Source organism: Xyrauchen texanus, unplaced genomic scaffold (assembly GCF_025860055.1).
Source record: "Xyrauchen texanus isolate HMW12.3.18 unplaced genomic scaffold, RBS_HiC_50CHRs HiC_scaffold_212, whole genome shotgun sequence".
NCBI lineage: Eukaryota > Metazoa > Chordata > Actinopteri > Cypriniformes > Catostomidae > Xyrauchen > Xyrauchen texanus.
This window is the reverse complement of record NW_026266180.1, coordinates 182-18,273: the sequence shown is the minus strand read 5'-3', so window position 1 is coordinate 18,273 and position 18,092 is coordinate 182. Positions and strand designations below refer to the sequence as shown.

The 18,092-nt window shown below is 37.9% G+C and overlaps 1 protein-coding gene across 1 annotated transcript in view; it reads left to right on the top strand.

Moving 5' to 3' along the window:
* LOC127641876 (titin-like) overlaps positions 1-17,886 on the top strand; it is a gene marked incomplete at its 3' end in the record, with an annotated part of 48,601 nt that extends 30,715 nt beyond the window's left edge. Inside the window, exons 26-62 of the mRNA XM_052124689.1 lie at positions 198-476; positions 621-1,184; positions 1,468-1,749; positions 1,834-2,112; positions 2,213-2,494; positions 2,584-2,862; positions 2,954-3,241; positions 3,375-3,653; positions 3,746-4,027; positions 4,129-4,407; positions 4,513-4,791; positions 6,372-6,650; positions 6,754-7,041; positions 7,274-7,552; positions 7,649-7,930; positions 8,041-8,322; positions 8,413-8,691; positions 8,777-9,055; positions 9,151-9,438; positions 9,554-9,832; positions 10,092-10,373; positions 10,563-10,841; positions 10,922-11,203; positions 11,302-11,580; positions 11,677-11,964; positions 12,327-12,605; positions 12,700-12,978; positions 13,083-13,361; positions 13,465-13,752; positions 13,860-14,147; positions 14,389-14,679; positions 14,829-15,116; positions 15,565-15,678; positions 15,789-16,062; positions 16,596-16,779; positions 17,392-17,475; positions 17,619-17,886. Of these exons, the coding sequence (XP_051980649.1) occupies positions 198-476; positions 621-1,184; positions 1,468-1,749; positions 1,834-2,112; positions 2,213-2,494; positions 2,584-2,862; positions 2,954-3,241; positions 3,375-3,653; positions 3,746-4,027; positions 4,129-4,407; positions 4,513-4,791; positions 6,372-6,650; positions 6,754-7,041; positions 7,274-7,552; positions 7,649-7,930; positions 8,041-8,322; positions 8,413-8,691; positions 8,777-9,055; positions 9,151-9,438; positions 9,554-9,832; positions 10,092-10,373; positions 10,563-10,841; positions 10,922-11,203; positions 11,302-11,580; positions 11,677-11,964; positions 12,327-12,605; positions 12,700-12,978; positions 13,083-13,361; positions 13,465-13,752; positions 13,860-14,147; positions 14,389-14,679; positions 14,829-15,116; positions 15,565-15,678; positions 15,789-16,062; positions 16,596-16,779; positions 17,392-17,475; positions 17,619-17,886 (10,233 nt within the window). The remainder of the gene's footprint in view (positions 1-197; positions 477-620; positions 1,185-1,467; positions 1,750-1,833; positions 2,113-2,212; positions 2,495-2,583; positions 2,863-2,953; positions 3,242-3,374; positions 3,654-3,745; positions 4,028-4,128; positions 4,408-4,512; positions 4,792-6,371; positions 6,651-6,753; positions 7,042-7,273; positions 7,553-7,648; positions 7,931-8,040; positions 8,323-8,412; positions 8,692-8,776; positions 9,056-9,150; positions 9,439-9,553; positions 9,833-10,091; positions 10,374-10,562; positions 10,842-10,921; positions 11,204-11,301; positions 11,581-11,676; positions 11,965-12,326; positions 12,606-12,699; positions 12,979-13,082; positions 13,362-13,464; positions 13,753-13,859; positions 14,148-14,388; positions 14,680-14,828; positions 15,117-15,564; positions 15,679-15,788; positions 16,063-16,595; positions 16,780-17,391; positions 17,476-17,618) is intronic.
* Between the last annotated feature and the right edge of the window lie 206 nt (positions 17,887-18,092).

The window sequence follows — 18,092 nt, the reverse complement described above, 5'->3', positions numbered from 1 at the left end:
ACATTATTATTGACAGGTAAGTGTAATTGAATAAATAGGTTGATTATTGATTAACTTAATGGTAAATGTTTCTTTAGAACATTTCAGTTGTTCAGGTGGAAGTGCCAATCATTGGTTTCTGATTTTCGTGCTCATTTTATGACGTCAACAAAAAAGATAGTGTACTAATTTGCTTTCCTTCTATTTGCACAATTCAGTGCCACCCATTTTCAGGCAGAAAATCCAAAATCTGGAGGTCAGTGTTGGCAGCCCTGCAAATTTCAAATGTGAGATTAAGGAGGCTCCTGGTGTAACCTTCAAGTGGTTCAAGTCTGATTCTGAGATTAGACATAGCGACAAATACAGGATTGTCAGCCATCATCACACCTCATCTTTGGAGTTCTTGAGTCCATCAGTGGCTGACAGTGGTGAATTTACCTGCAGAGCTTCAAACCATCATGGAAGTGACAGCTGCTCTGCTAAACTGAGTGTGACAGGTAAGAATTTTCTTTATTAATGTCCATTTTTTTTCAAGCGTGGGTACATTTGGAATTGATTGCCATTGGCATCCTGTATATTTTGTTCATAACTGTTCTGGCCAAGTTATTGACTCCTTTTTTACTCTGACTTTGTTTCTATAGAGGTGTTCCCACCAGAATTTACATCAAAGCCAGATATGATGACTTTATTTGTGGGCAAGCAAGCAAAATTCCAGTGTGTTATATCTGGTTCTGCTCCAATGAATGTTGAATGGCATAAAGATAATATTGTCATTTCACTTGATGATCACTACAGAGCATCATATGAAAAGAACATGTATTTTCTTGAAATTTTGAATCTGCAGCAAAGTGATCGGGGAACATACCTTTGCAAAGCTTCAAACAGTGTTGGTACAGCAACATGCTGCACTGAGCTGAGGGTTGTAGATAAACCCAGTTTTGTGAAGACTTTTGAGTCAACCACTTTTGCTGTAGGAAACCCACTACGCCTTGAGTGTCAGGTAGACGAAGACACTGGTGTAGCCATCATCTGGATGAGGGATGGCAAAAAAATCCATAATACAATGGATTGTAAAATAACTTTTGAGGAAAAAATGGCCAGTCTTGAGATTCCAAAGGCCAAACTCAAAGATACAGGAACATATACATGTACTGCTGCAAATGATGCAGGAAGCAGCAGTTGCTCTGCTGTTGTAACAGTGCAAGGTAAGACTTTGAAATTAGCACCCTTGGTATATGTAGTGATTGAACAAATCTGCATTACAGGGTGTTAATTTTTTTTCAGTGTGAACTGATAACTGTATTTGCATTACTTTGTTGGGTAACAAAGCTAAAGCATCAGATGATGCCTCTCTTATTTGCAATGAAGTAATGAATTGCAAGTTAATTATTCTCTTTTCATTCTGCTTTTATTTGTCCTTGTCACTTGTTTCAATCGTCTTTTCTGTCAAACAAATTAAATTATTTATTATTCACATTTAACTCGTAGAACCTCCAGTCTTTGTCAAAAGGCTGGAGCCTAAGATCTTATGGAAACAAGGAATGTCAGCACGTTTGACATGCACAGTAAAAGGATCACCTGAACTCCACGTGACTTGGTTTTTGACAGACAAACCTCTTAGTTCCTCTGAAAAACACAAAATCACTTTCAAAGGCGGTCAAGCCACTCTTGAGATTTTCAACTTATTTGAGTCTGACAGTGGACATTACACTTGTGAAGTGATGAATGAGGCTGGTTACGAAAGCTGCAGCACTCAAGTAACTGTAAAAGGTAATACTCAAGATTCTTCTTCGTGTATTGTTCTTTTATTGTTTGAGATGGCAGTGATCTTGAATCTTATTGCTCCTTTCTTAGAACCTCCTGCCTTCAAAAAGGAGTTGCAAATGGTGGAGGTAGTCAAGGGATGCACAGCCCAGCTTGAATGTGAAGTTACAGGCACAGCTCCTTTTGATGTGACCTGGTTTAAGAATAAAACCCCAGTATCCACTAATAATAAGTACAGTATTGTCTCAAAGGATACAGTTGCATATTTGGAAATTAAATCATTTGAAAGTGCAGATGTTGCAGATTACCAATGCTGCATTTCAAATGATGTTGGTAAAGTAATTACCAAAGCAGTGGCCAAATTGAAAGGTTGGTACGACCAATAAGAATCGAAATAAATAATATCGTAAAGCTTAATGTTTTGTTTAATATGAACATATATAGGTTTAATATGACTTCTTTCCTTCAGAACCACCATCCTTCGCAAAGAAAGTTGAGAACATAACTGCAGTTTTAGGCAGCACTGTGAAACTTCAGGGAACTCTTAAGGGTTCTGCACCTATGACAGTTAAATGGTTCAAGGCTTCTGAGATACTCAGAGATGATGATCCTAACATAACTTCATCTTTTGAAAACAATATCGCTATTCTGGCAATAGCAAATGTCAGCATAAACCATGGAGGAATATATACTTGTCAAGCTGAGAACGAGGCTGGAAAACAAAAATGCGAGGCCACTATATCAGTTCAAGGTTAGAATAAAACTAAAGGAATATGACAATAGTTTAATATATTATAGTTATTTTGTAGCACATTATAATATTTTTTTTATTTGTTAAAGAACCAGCTAGGTTTGTTGAGAAACCACCATCCATCAGTGTGACAGCAGGAGATTCTGCAACTATTGAGTGCACTGTTTCGGGAAGTCCAGATCTCAAAGTAAAATGGTTCAGAGATGGCAAAGAGATGATAGGGAGTCGAAAATACAAAATCTCCTTCAAAGACAATGTAGCAGTCTTGAAAATCCTCTCGACAGAGAGAGCAGATAGCTGTGAATATGCAGTTGAAGTTTCTAATCGGGTTGGAAAAGAGCAGTCCTCTTGCTCAATTGTCGTTCTTGGTTAGTCTTTTCCTTATTTGTCTTGCTTTTTATTATATTTCAAATTTGAATGTTTCTTTTTAAACAAAAACTGTTTACTTCCTTTGAGCAGATAAAATCGTACCCCCAACATTCACAAAAACACTTAAAAAGGCAGATGGTCATGTTGGGGGCAGTATTCAAATGGAATGCAAGGTGTCAGGATCCCAACCCATAACAATATCTTGGTTCAAGGAGGGCAAAGACATTACAACTGGAACAAAATATCAAACAATACTGAATGAAGGCACTGCCTTACTGAAAATAACTGATTTAGAGGCATCAGATGCTGGGGTTTTCACATGCAATGCAACTAATTCTGCAGGACACAGTGAAACAAGTGGAACTGTTTCTGTTAAAGGTCAGAGAAAGGTCATATTTTGTGGTTTGAAAAATGTATATATTTTGTATATATATTTTTCTTTGCAGTTGACTTGAACATACATTTGGTTATTAAACTGAGCTCTTCCCCCTCCCCCTCAAACTAAATGTAGAACCTCCAGTCTTCACCTTGACACCTCAAAGCCAAGAGGTTATACCAGGATCTACAGTTGTCCTAAAAGCTGCATTCACTGGTACAACACCTTTTGTTATAAAATGGTTCAGAGATGACAAAGAAATGTTAACTGGAGGAACTTGTTTCATCAAGAAAGAAGCCAACTCAAGTTCACTGGAGCTGCACTCTGTGAAGCCATCTCAGTCTTCCAAATACACATGCCAAGTGGTTAATGATGCTGGAAAGGTTTCATGCACAGCTACCTTATTTGTAAAAGGTGCTTTTCTTACTCTTGTTGGTGTTTCAATTAACTGTTGTATTGCAGCATGATTCTTCAGTTGTTTATATAATTTTTTATTCTCTTTTTAGAACCTCCAAAATTTGTGATGAAGCTTGATTTGACTAAACTAGTAATGAATGGGAGTCTTGCGACTTTGGAATGTAAAGTGACTGGCAGCCCAGAGATCAGTATTAGATGGTTTAAGAATGAAACTGAAATCAGCTCAAATGATAAATACCAAATGACTTTCACCGACTTAGTTGCTACACTAAAAATTTCCAATTGTTGTGTTGAAGACAGTGGAGATTATATTTGCCAGGCATCAAGCGATGCTGGCAGCGATAGATGCAACTGCTTGGTTACAGTCAGAGGTTTGTTCAAAGTTAACCATTCCACTATCCATGGATGTTAAAGGCATTTCCTTTTGATCAAATCAGTTCTTCATTACCTAATTTGTGTTTTCTTATCTTAGAACCTCCTGCATTCGTGAAACCCTTTGAATCCAAAGAAATTGTTAAAGGCACAGATGTTGTGCTGGAGGGAACTTTGTCAGGCTCTGCTCCCTTTGAGATATCTTGTTTTAAACATTCGAAGCAGATCCGAAATGATAAGAGGCACATCATAAGCCTGACAAATAATTTAGTGACTCTTCAGATTCTGAAATTTGACCCTGGAGATGCAGGCGCATATCAGTGCATTGTAGGAAATGAAGTAGGACAGACCTCGTGTGATTTTCAAGTTACAATGAAAGGTTGGTAGGAACAGGGAATTCTTGAATTTAATTTGTCAAGTAGAGGTACAGTGCTGCATGTGATCATTATGCCAATAACATCTTTTATTTATATTCTTCAATTAGAGCCACCATCATTTGTGCAGAAGATGGACAATGCAAATGTCCTTGTTGGTGGTGAGGTTTCCTTACAGTGTGTTCTGAAAGGGTCATTGCCTATGACAGTTTCTTGGATGAAAGATAACCATGAGATCAAAGAATCAGAACACATTCAGATGACTTTTGAGAATTGGGCTGCAGTGGTACACATTTCAAGTGTACAGTTAATACATTGTGGAAAGTATACTTGCCAAGCTCAGAATGAAGCTGGTAGTCAGAAATGCACCACAGAATTGGTGGTTAAAGGTGTGTCATTATTGTTTATTCCTAATTTACACATCTATAATATGCCTTATTTTCAAATCTTCTTTGATCCACTGTTTTTACGTACAGTTGAAGACAGACGTTTACATACACTTAGGTTGAAGTCATTAAACCTAATTATTGAACCACTCCACATATTTAATATTAGCAAACTATAGTTTTGGAAAGTCGTTTAGGACATCTACTAATTTTTCCAACACTTGTTTACAAACAGATTGTTTCAATTTAATTGACTATATCACAATTCCAGTGGGTCAGAAGTTTATATACACTAAGTTAACTGTGCCTATAAGCTGCTGGGAAAGTTCAAGAAAATTATGTCAAGAATTAGAAGGCCTACCTTCAAACTGAGTGCCTCTGCTTGACTTTGGGAATTCAAGAGAAATCAGCCAAGACCTCAGATAAAAATTGAGAGCAATTTCCAAATGTCTAAAGGTACCACGTTCATCTGTATAAACAATAGTACGCAAGTATAAACACCATGGGATCACACAGCCATCATACCGCTCAGGAAGGAGACGCATTCTGTCTCCTAGAGATGAACGTAATTTGGTGCAAAAAGTGCAAATCAATCCCAGAACAACATCAAAGGACCTTGTGAAGATACTGGAGGAAGCAGGTACACAAGTATCTATAACCACAGTAAAACCGCCAAAACCACCATAAAGAAACCAGACTACAGTTTGCAAGTTAACATGGTGACAACGATCTTACTTTTTGGTGAAATGTCCTCTCGTCTGTTGAAACCATAATGGTTTGGCCATAATGACCATCGTTATGTTTGGAGGAAAAAGGGTGAGGCTTGCAAGCTGAAGAAAACCATTCCAACCGTGATGCATGGGGTGGCACCATCATGTTGTGGAGGTACACTTAGCACTTCACAAAATAGGTAGCATCATGAGGAAGGAAAATTATGTGGATAAATTGAAGCAACATCTCAAGACATCCGCCAGGAAGTTAAACCTCGGTCGAAAATGGGTCTTCCAAATGGACAATGACCCCAAGCATACCTCCAAAGTTTGGCAAAATGGCTTAAAGACAACAAAGTCAAGGTATTGGAGTGGCCATCACAAAGCCCTGACCTCAATCTGATCTGTGGGCATAACTAAAAAAGCATGTGCGAGCAAAGAGGCCTACAAACCTGACTCTGTTACACCAGTTCTGTCTGGAGGATTGAGCCAAAATTCCAGCAACTTATTGTGAGAAGCTTTTGGAAGGCTACACAATTTAACCCAATTTAAACAATTTAAAGGCAATGCTACCAAATACGAACAAAGTGTATATAAACTTCTGACCCACCGGAAATGTGATAAAATAATTAAAAGATTAAATAAATCATTCTCTCTACCATTTTTCTGACATTTCACATTCTTAAAATAGTTATCCTAACTGACCTAAAGCAGACCTAAAGCATGTTTTCTATGATTAAATGTAAGGAATTGTGAAATTGACTGAGTTTAAATGTATTTGACTAAGGTGTATGTAAACTTCTGACTTCAACTATATATTTAGTTGTGTCTGAATCATAGATATTTATCCTACATGTTTTATTGTAATTACAGAGCCTGCAAATATTACAGAGAAAGCGAAGTCTATCAGTGTCACAGCAGGTGATCCTGTCACTCTAGAGTGCAGGTTCTCTGGTTCTAAAGTTCTTAAAGCAAAATGGCTAAAGGATGGCAAGGAGCTGGCATCTGGCAAAAAATACAAAGTTCAGAGCACTGATACAAGCTCTATATTAAAAATCCTCTTTACGGAGAAGAATGATGCTGGAGAATATATCTTTGAGGTTTCAAATGATGCTGGAAGCAGCATATGTGAGGCAGTCGTGACTGTTTTAGGTTAGTATCTTAGACAAAAAACATGCTAAACCTCCATTTATTGATTGGAACTGGACATTTTTTGATCAACCTTAAAACTCTAATTTCCCTCTTACTGTAACAGATCAAATAATCAAGCCTTCTTTCACAAGAAAATTGAAAGCAATGGAGAGTATAAAAGGATCATTTGCGCAACTGGAGTGTCTTGTCTCTGGATCTCTTCCTATAACGGTCACTTGGTTCAAGGAAAATAAGGAGATGCAGACAGATGATAAATACAAATGCATGTTCTTTGAGAATGCAGCATCTTTGGAAATCAGTCATCTTGATAGCTCAGACAGTGGCAATTATACTTGCATTGCAAAAAACCAAGCAGGAACTGTCCAGTGTTCAGGCACACTGAAAGTTAAAGGTTAGTTCTGGACTGTTTTGTGAGTGATGATTTAAGTTGTTAGTTTGTAAAGTTATGAGTTGTGCAATTACTTAGTTTTTAGCATTTACTTTCATTCTTTTGGACTTATTTCAGCTGTAGTGTAAATATGTTTTGCAGCTTTGCCTAGATGCAGTACATTTAAGTATAATGTGCATTTTTACAGTGTAGAATAAATAAGAGTACCCAAATTTGCATTTGTTCTTATATACAGAACCTCCTTCAATCATTGAGAGGCCTGAGTCACAAGATGTTATACCTGGGTCCAGAGTGCAGTTTAATTTGCTTGTGTCTGGAACGCCACCACTGATCATTAAGTGGTTCAAAGATAAGAAAGAAGTTTCATCAGGGATTGACTGTTCAGTACAGACAAGTGATTCTTCCAGCTCACTTGAGCTCTTTTTTGCTAAGCCATCAGACTCTGGAGACTATGTATGTGAAATAAGTAATGATGTTGGATCAGATGTTTGCCAAGCGACACTCTTCGTCAAAGGTTTTCAACAAAATAATTTTCAATAAAATTTAGTCTTTCCACAAACCTTTGTTAAATGCTTTAAAAATTATTTTGTTTTCTTGTAAATTTTTACAGAACCACCCAAATTCACCCGCAAACCTGACAAAATGTCAGTTGTAAAACCAGGCCAATTGGTAGTTTTCGAATGCCAGATTACGGGCACTCCAGAGATAGACACGTACTGGTTCAGAGATGGGAATGAAATAAGTCCAAGTGACAAGCATAAAATTACTTTTGTGGATTCTCTGTCTCGACTTGAGATAAGCAGTAGTGATATCAAAGACAGTGGAATCTATTACTGCGAAGCCCGCAATGAGGCTGGAAGTGAAAGCTGTAGTATGGAGCTACGAGTCAAAGGTTAGTTTTTTTTGTGCATTTTATAGATGTTTTAGTGATTAGCATGATTCTTGGACAGCAAGTGGATTTTTTTTATTCCGTTTTTATTACAAGCATTTTCCTTCTTTCAGAGCCACCAGTCCTTGTCAAGCCACTGAGTCCTCTTGAGGTTGTGAATGGCTCAAATGCATATTTTGAATGTCAGGTAAAAGGCACAGCACCTTTTGAGGTCACCTGGCAAAAAGATTCAAATGACATTAAATCAAGCCTTAAGCATGTAGTTTTGCAAAAGAATGGCTCTGTAATGACTCTCGATGTACAGAAATGTGATGCTTTAGATGTTGGAGAGTATCAATGCATTGTTGCAAATGAAGTCGGGAGTTGTTCAAGTCAGACTACACTCTGCATCAAAGGTTAGCTTTGACATTTGTTTAGTGTCCGTTGTACATGTGCATGATTTGATGTCACTTCACATTCTTAAACATTTTTGCACTTCATATCAGAGCCCCCATCTTTTGTGGAGAGGATTGAGAATGTTGTCACGGTTCTTGGAAAAGTGGCTGAGTTTAAGTGCATTGTAAGAGGTTCACCACCTCTGTCTATACAATGGCAAAAGAATGAAAACTGGATCTTGGAGGATCCTAAAATTGAGAGGACCTTTGAGAACAATATTGCCACTTTGAGAATCCCAGAGTCCAAGTCCACCCACAGTGGAAAATACACCTGTCAGGCTTTGAATGAGGCAGGGCAAGAGAAGTGTTTTGCTACCCTTCTCGTGCAAGGTTGGTTATTTTTGCAAGTGCTTTTTGTAACTGCCCATGAAAAAGACTTGCTATTATAAATATATTTATGTAATTTTAATTCCAGAGCCACCCCAGATAATTGAGAAGCCAGAGTTGATTAATGTCACTGTTGGAGATCCAGTCAGTTTTGAGTGCAAAGTGACTGGCTCTCCTGAGCTTAAAGTGAAATGGAGTAAACATGACAAGGAAGTGATGCCATCAAGACAGCATAGCCTAAGCTTTGTCAATAATGTTAGCCAACTTAAGATTCAGTCTGTCCAATTGGAGGACAAAGGAACTTATGAGTTTGAGGTTTCCAACCACATCAGTGCCTGCAAGTGCAAAGTGACTTTGAATGTCCTAGGTTAGTGCTCAAGTATAACAAATAAAATAAGTAGACATGATTACATTAATTATAGGGGTATTTATGATTTTCACTTTTCTCTGTCTTGCTAACAGAGCAAATAATTCCCCCATCCTTTATCAAACCTCTGGTGGAGATGGAGGAAATTTTGGGCACAAATGTTCAAATTGGATGCAAAATATCAGGGTCACACCCTATAACTGTGGAATGGATGAAAGATGGAACAAAACTGTCAGGAAGAACCAAGCATAAACTGCTTCAGGATGACAATAGTGTGTCTATGGAAATCAAGTCTTTAGAGAAAGCTGACACTGGAACTTACACTTGTAACCTTACAAACAAAGCAGGCAGTTGTGAATGTAGTGCTACACTGAGGGTGAAAGGTCAGATGGCTAAAATTGTACTAATAGATTTCATTCTCACATATACACTAAGATCTATGGTGGGTGCCAGTTTCTTAACAGATGTATTTATGTTTCTTTCCCATTCATTATTTAGAGCCACCAAACTTTGTGCTGGTTCCAGAATCGCAGGCGGTCATACCAAATACCACTGTTCGCTTTAAGAGTACCTTTAAGGGAACACCTCCCTTCAATGTGAAATGGTTCAAAGATGACACTGAGCTGATCTGTGGACCTTCCTGTTTTACTGGCCTGGAAGGTCTTTCGTGCTTTCTAGATCTTTTTGCTGTCGGAATTGCGCACAGTGGAACTTACTCTTGTCAAATCGTCAATGATGCTGGTACAGCTAAATGCACCACAACCTTATTGGTGAAAGGTTGGACCTCTTTTTAAGTACTCTTATCAACGCTCTTCCTTGTTATTCTTTTATCATGCTTTAATCTTTATTTGCATGCTCTTGTCTTGCTCATGTGAGTTATCTGTCTGCTTTTCACCACCATCTTACACCATTAGTGTTCTTCATTTTTATTTTCAGCCATCATTTCATCCTGCATTTTCATGAAGCCGTCCTCAATCATCCTTTTTATGTTGAATGTACATCATTAGGATAACATGTCATCATTTTGATTTTACAGAACCCCCAGAGTTTGTACAGAAGCTGCCAGCTACAAAAGTCATAAAGTTGGGAGAGCCACTTCAGCTTGAATGCAAAGTTACTGGCACAGCTCATCTGAAAATTAGCTGGTACAAAAATGATGCCATACTCAGTGATGGTGACAACTTGAGAATGACTTTTGATAACTCACTGGCAGTCCTTGAAATTTTCAATTCAAGCTTTGAGGATAATGGTGTCTATACCTGTGAAGCCCAGAATGACGCAGGAACTAAGAATTGCAGCACAACACTCGCAGTCAAAGGTTAGACAGTGAAAGGATCTTCCATTTGCCAAATGTATACATACTGTATAACATTTATCAACTTGAACATTAACTGACATAAACAATATGTTCAGAAGATGTATTTGTTAGTTAGGACCTGCTGATTGATTTTCATGTCAAATTCAATATGCATAAGTACTATATTTGATTTGAAATCCGTTTTTGTAGAGCCACCGAATTTCCACAAAATACCAACACCAGTTGAGGGACTGAAGGGCAAAGATGTCAGTCTTAACTGTGAGCTGAAAGGCTCGGCACCTTTTGAGATAACTTGGTTTAAAGATAAAAAACAGTTGAAGGAAAGTAGGAAGTATAAATTTGTGTCTGAGGGATGCTCTGCAACCATCCACATCCTTGGACTGGAGGCATCAGATGCAGGGGAATATGAGTGCAAAGCATCCAGTAATGTAGGAAGTGATTCCTGCCAGGGCACAGTAAAGCTCAGAGGTGAGTAAGATAGCAGGTGAATGTATTAGATTTCCTTTGTCTTATGCTTCAACTTTATATTATGTCTTCCTGCCATTCAGAACCACCAGCCTTTGTGAAGAAATTGTCCAATACAACAGCCATCTCTGGTGAGGAAGTTATTGTGATGGCTACAGTCAAAGGCTCTCAGCCTATGACAGTGTCTTGGGTTCAGGATAAAGACCACATTCTCAGAGATGGTGACAACAGGAAAATCACATTTGAGAATAATCAAGTAACCCTGAAGATCTTTAAAGCCGACTCTACCACTGCTGGAAAATATACCTGTCAGATCAAAAATGATGCTGGTGTTGCAGAATGCACAGCTAACTTAACTGTCCTAGGTTTGTAAGAATCTGTTAAAGGCCAGAAACTTTTATTTAACTTAGAGTTAAGTTTTACAGTTAACTTTAACCTACATGTAATGCTTCAACATTTTTAGAACCTGCAGAAATTGTGGATAAGACGGAGTCAATCAGCATCACAGCTGGTGAAACCGCTGCCTTAGAGTGCACTGTATCTGGAACTCCAGAACTTAAACCAAAATGGTACAAGGATGGTGTGGAGCTGTCTTCCGGCAGAAAATACAAAATCAGTCTCTCAAAAATGCTCTCCAGTCTTAAGATCTTGTCAACAGAAAGAAGCGATACTGGAGAATACACATTTGAGATAAAAAATGAAGTTGGCAGCGATAGCTGCAAAATGCACCTCACTGTTATGGGTCAGTTAGGATAAATATTCATATATATATGATTTGTTTCTAAAATTGCTTGCATTTCCTCTTGAAGTTAAAGGTTTAATGTTTTTTGTCAAACAGACAAAATCGTCCCTCCTTCGTTTTCACGAAAACTGAAGGACTTGCAGAGTATTGTTGGAAAAGCAATTGAAATGGAATGTAAAGCCTCAGGGTCTGCACCTCTCAATATCTCTTGGTACCACAATGATGAGGAGATTAAAAGTGGGCCAAACTATGAGATTACATTTGCTGAGAATACCTGCATGCTAAAAGTACCAACTTTGAAACTTTTTGACTCAGGCACATACAAATGTAAAGCAGTAAACAATGCAGGGGCTGCCGAGACATCTGCTTCCCTAGTTGTTAAAGGTTTGTGTTTGGGCGTAAAATTTATCTTTTTCATTGGATTTGTTCCTAAAATGAAAAGGCTTTCATCATTTACTCACCTATAACTTATTCCAAACCTGTATGACTCTCTGTCTTCTGTGGAAGACAAAAGGAGATGCGAATGTTTGGGGCTGACACTCTCTGTCATGCAATGAAAGAGAATATTGACTTGAGTCCAACGTTTTTCCCAAAGTCTCCTTTTGTTTTCCACAGAAGCAAGAAAGTGAAATGGGTTTGAAAGGTATGAGGGTGAGTTAATGAAACCAGCACTTAAATTATTTGATATAAAGTTGACAAGTCCTGAGGCACATTTCACATGCTTTTCCTTGTCATATTTACTGCAGAACCTCCGTCTTTTGTGACCACACCTCAGCCAGTGGAAGCACTACCAGGCACAAATGTTACCTTTACGGCAACTGTTAAAGGAAGCACCCCAATGAAACTGAAATGGTTCAGGGGCAGTAAGGAAATAGTGTCTGGCAGAAGCTGCGAGATTGCTTTAAAAGGAGATACTGCAATTCTGGAACTCTACAACATTGACAAATCTCATGCTGGCGAGTACACATGTCAGATCATTAATGATGCAGGAAAGGAAAATTGCCATGTGAACTTGTTTGTGAAAGGTCAGCTTTAAATTACATTTATGACAAATGTATTCTTGCATACCCTTGACACAGCTTTTTGTCTCACATGTCTTACATGACTTCTTTTATTCAGAGGCTGCACACTTTGTCAAGAAACTAAAGAACCTCTCTGTTGAAATGGGAAAATCACTGATACTTGAATGCACATACGCAGGAAGCCCAAAGATTCTTGTGAAATGGCATAAAGATGGCCAGGAGATTTACTCCTCTTATAAGTACAACATTACTACCACTGAGAACTCCTGCATTATAGAGTGTCTAAACAGTGATAAAGAAGCTGCTGGAAAATACACTTGTGAGGTTTCAAATGATGCTGGACATGACATTTGTGATGCAGCAGTGTCCATTTTAGGTTTGTTATTGAGAAAAACACACAATGTAAATCACTGTGAGATAAATTGTCAATGAGCATGCTTGTCTTAATGTCTCAAGCATATACGTATGTGTCACTTTTAGAACCGCCTTTCTTTATTGAGAGTTTGGAGCCAATGGAGGTAACATCAGGCGATGCAGTCTGTCTCAAATGCCAGATTGGTGGCACTCCTGAAATTAAAGTTTCATGGTTTAAGGCGGACGGCAAAGTGCGATCTTCTCCGACCTGCAAGATGGAGTTTGTCAAAGGCACTGCCTGCCTGAAATTAGCCAAAGTTACAAAAGCAGATATTGGTCAATACACATGTAAGGCAGAAAACAGTATAGGATCTGCCTCTTCTAGCTGCCTCTTAACTGTACAAGGTGATACAAAATTCTCTTTGTAGCTGTTAAATATTACTACTATTTTTTCTTTTGAACTGTGTAACCATTATGCATGTATTATGTTCATTGTTTTGCTTTTCAGATGTAAAAACGCCACCATCTTTCCCTAAAAAGATTACTAGCATTACTCAAATTGAAGGACAGCCTGTCCAGTTTGAGTGTCGTGTGGCAGGATCCTCTCCTATGGAGGTGTCTTGGCTCAAAGATGGTGAAACTCTAAAGAGTGATTCAGAATACACAATGTCTTACGATGATAACTCTGCTGTCCTTAAGATAGCCAAAAGTGAAATGAGACATTCTGGAGAATACAATTGTGTTGCAACTAATAGTGTTGGAACGGCTTCTTGTAGAGCCAAGCTCACACTTCAAGGTATATTATTTTGTGTTGTGTTGTTTTGTTTGGAGTGGTGAACTCTGATGAAATAATGTGTCAAAATGACAATGCAATTGTACTTTTATCTCTACTTACATTTCCAGAGCCAAGATATCCACCTGTGTTTGAAAGAAAACTTATGCCTGTGGAAGTAACTGCGGATGATGCTGTGGAACTGGAATGCTACATGACAGGATCATTGCCAATAAAAGTCACTTGGTCCAAGGATCACAAAGACATCCGCACAGGGGGAAATTATAAGATATCATGTGTTGAAAACACCCCACATTTGACAATTTTGAAGGCTGATAAGGCAGACTCTGGTCGTTACTCTTGCCATGCTAGTAATGATATTGGGAAGGACTCTTGTTCCACAGAAGTTTCGGTGAAAGGTATTTTGTCACTGCTTGTCAGTGTGTCTACATTGTCTTGCTTTGGAGCTTCTTTATTTCTTAAAGCTTTTGTATGTCTTCCATTCTTCATGCTTATGCATTCTTTGGGCTCTGTGCTTGCAGTACATCAACAGATGGCACTGTTGAGCATCATCTTTCACAAGTTTTTGGGATAACAGTGACATGTTTTGTCTACCTCGTACCTCCTTTCTAACAACATCTCTATTTAATGTTTCTATAGAACGCAAAATTCAGCCCACTTTCACCAAGAAGCCTCCAGCAACTATTGAAGACACTGAGGGAAAAATTGTGAAGATTGAGTGTCGTGTGTCTGGATCACAGCCGCTGACTGTCAACTGGTATAAAGATGGCAGAGAAATCTTCACCTCTGACAGTTATGATTTAACCTTCAAGAGCGGTGTGGCTGTGCTGTGCATCAAAAAATCTCAACTGTCAGATAGTGGTGCATATTCATGCAAAGTCTCAAATGAGGTTGGAACCACCTCTTGTGAAGTGTCAGTTCACATCACAGGTATACTGCCAGTATTTGTATAATGTCCCTTTTATCTTTCCATCTTGTTTGTATGTTCTCAGTTATGCTAATGTCTTTGTATGTGTCAATAGAGATTGAAGTGGCATTTGTTCATAAAATGGTCATAATTATTTATTTTCTGAATGCAGAGCAACAAGTACCACCAAGTTTTGACTTGCCTCTTAAACCAGTGACTGTGGCTGAGGGTGAGACACTCACCCTCAGCTGCCATGTACGTGGATCTCCTCCATTTAAGATTCAGTGGATGAAGGACAGGCGAGAGCTTTCTTCATCTGGAAGCACTAAGATCACATTTGTTGATGGCACTGCCACATTGGAGATGGTCCATGTATCTAAGACAGATGCAGGGGATTATCTCTGCAAGGCAACCAATGAAACTGGTAGTGAGTTTTGCAAGTCTAAAGTCACTATCAAAGGTAATTATCTCTCTGTGAGGATCATTTTTATTTCTGTTTTTCTTTTGCCAGACAATGTGCATAGAATTAATTTTCTTTCGTTTGTGAATAATAGACTCTTCTTCTACTTCTATACTTCTTCTTCTTCTAGTTTTTCTTTCTAATTTAATTTTACTTTCTCTCTATATACTGTATCTTATATCTTATATCTGATTACTAATGTTTGTCCAAGTACGGTAGATGCTTGTTTTCTCGAATGTCTACAATACATCTCAGCAAATGTTTTGTTACATCAAATCCTGCTTATTTGCAAACATTGTCTTGGAATTCTTTCTCATCATGCAACTGTGCTTCTTGAAAAATAGACACAGGTCTTGATTTTAGTTAGTATATTAAGAACATGCTTTAGAGTCTTTTAAGCTAAAACTTACTGTCTGAAACACACTGAAAAAAACATCAAAACTTTCAGAGAAAATAGGAGCTCCTGCACCAGCACAGCCAGTACCATCACCACCACAGCCAACTAAAAAACTGGACAACTTGTTCTTCATTGAAGAGCCCAAGAGCGTTCATATCATTGCGAGTAAGTGGCTCTCCTTTACAAGCTTTAATAGATTAAGAAGTTTGATGAGTGAATTCATTTAAATGCAGAAGAAAATTTTATAAATCAATGTGTGGTCTTTGTACTTACAGAGGGCACAGCTACCTTTATTGCAAAAGTCGGTGGCGATCCCATTCCCAATGTAAAATGGATGAAGGGCAAATGGAGGCAGATGACTCATGGTGGTCGCATCAGCATTGAACAAAAGGGCCAAGAGGCAAAACTAGAAATCAAAGAGGTGACCAAATCTGACTCTGGTCAGTACAGATGTGTTGCTTCCAACAAACATGGAGAAATTGAGTGCAGTACAGACTTAAATGTTGAGGAGAAGAAAGAGACTTCTTTGGAAGTAGTCAAACTGAAAAAGTAAGTTTTACTTTTTTATTTTTAGATCCTACATGATGCATGTGAAGATTCTCAATGGTGGTGATCTAGTTTTGTTATTTCACACTGTAGACATAGTGTTCTGTTATTGTAAATGAAAATATTAAAATGCCTACTATTGATGTGAAGTAAAAGCTATTTATGATTATAATTCTAAATATAATTAAAGCCAGACTGTTAATATCAATAAATTATATTAATCAATCTAATTACAGTCTATCATTAATCACCTGTATGTATCCTTTTTATTTATTTATTCTTATAAAATGTCTAAAAATGTTGGAGGAGGGTTGGGGTACTTGGGGTTGGTTTGACAATGAGGTCCAGAACTGTGTTAACTGTCCCACCACTAGCTTAGTGATGTCATAATATACTCATTACTGCTAATCATTATTTTACACATTTAAAATGATTTCACAGACCCAGGGGCCATTATTTCCCTGGCTGAGAAACACTGATTCTGGTTACTACTTAAACTTAACAAGAATCTAAATCATGTTGTTTTGTTTCAATAGGACACCATCAAAGCAGAAAAGCCCTAAAGAGGACAAGGATATTGATATTGTTGAGTTGCTTAGAAATGTTGATCCTAAAGAGTATGAGAAATACGCTCGCATGTATGGAATCACAGATTACCGGGGTCTTCTTCAGGCCATTGAGTTTCTAAAGAGAGAAAAAGAGCAAGAAAGTGGAAGACCGGTAAGATTGATTCAGATAACAACAAAACATTGTCAAATAGTTCCATTTACATGGTGAAGGATTTTTTTTAAGAAGCCTTGTGTTTATTATAGGGCTGTCCGTTTAATGTTTTAATGTAGTGCAATTAATTATATAAAAAAATAAACATTTAAAAAATTATAATCATGACCCCTGACGAGTATTTAAATTCTGTAACAGGCCTGTTACAGAATTTAACAGTTGTTTTCTTTCCGCAGTCATCGGGGGCAGTCAGCACAGCCTCAGCTTGGGTTTTACCTAAGAAATAAAAGAGAGTGGGCTGGACTTTACACTATTTCAGTAAAAAAAATAGTAATCGATTGACAGCCCTATTTCATAAAAAAAAGAAAAATATTGGCCCCTTTGTATCCCTGATGTAATCGGGTCTTTTACCACACGAAGTGCACTTTAATCTTGAGCATTTGTAAAGAAATGTTTAATTGAGACTCATGGGAATATTCCTCTGGATTGATAAACAGAAATAGTCTTAATTAAATTTCCCACATTCACTAAATATATTTACATTGCAGAGAAGGCCAGGAATGACAATGAATTATATTTATTATTAACACGCTTGATTTAATTCCATTTCAGGAAGTGGAACATGGTGGAAGAGAATCTGAGGAGGATTTGGCTAAACTTGTGGCTGATTTGCAAAAGAGAATGGAACAAACCGAGGTGTGAAATAAAAGTTTATACCATAGATCTGGAAGACCATATCCTTCAAAAAAATAAAGAAGTTTGATAAACGTATGTAATGTATATAATTTAAAGACAGATTGTTAATGTGTTCTTTTTTTGTTTGCTTGTTTTCTATGCAGCCTGTCACTCTGGTGCGAGACATCAAAGACCAGACAACTACTGTTCTGAAGGATGCTGTGTTTGAATGTGAGATCAAGATTAACTACCCTGAAATCTCACTGACCTGGTACAAGGGAACCCAAAAACTTGACAGTGGTGACAAGCATGAAATCAAAGTTGTTGGTGATCGTCACATTTTGAAGATCAAGGATTGCCAGACCAGAGATCAGGGCAATTACCGTATTGTGTGCGGCCCGCATATTTCCAGTGCCAAACTGACAGTGCTGGGTATTTAGCAGCATCATATAGAGCTAGGTGTGCACTGTGCAATTTTGCTGGGATTTTACCATCTGAAACAAATTTCAGGGATAGTAAAAGATTTTTGTTGTTAGGTAAAATCAGCAGTCTTGGAATTTCATAGTGTAACATGCTCAAAGACAGCTGATGATGAATCTTTTGCAATGTTTTACCTTTGCAATGAATCTTAGCCTCTG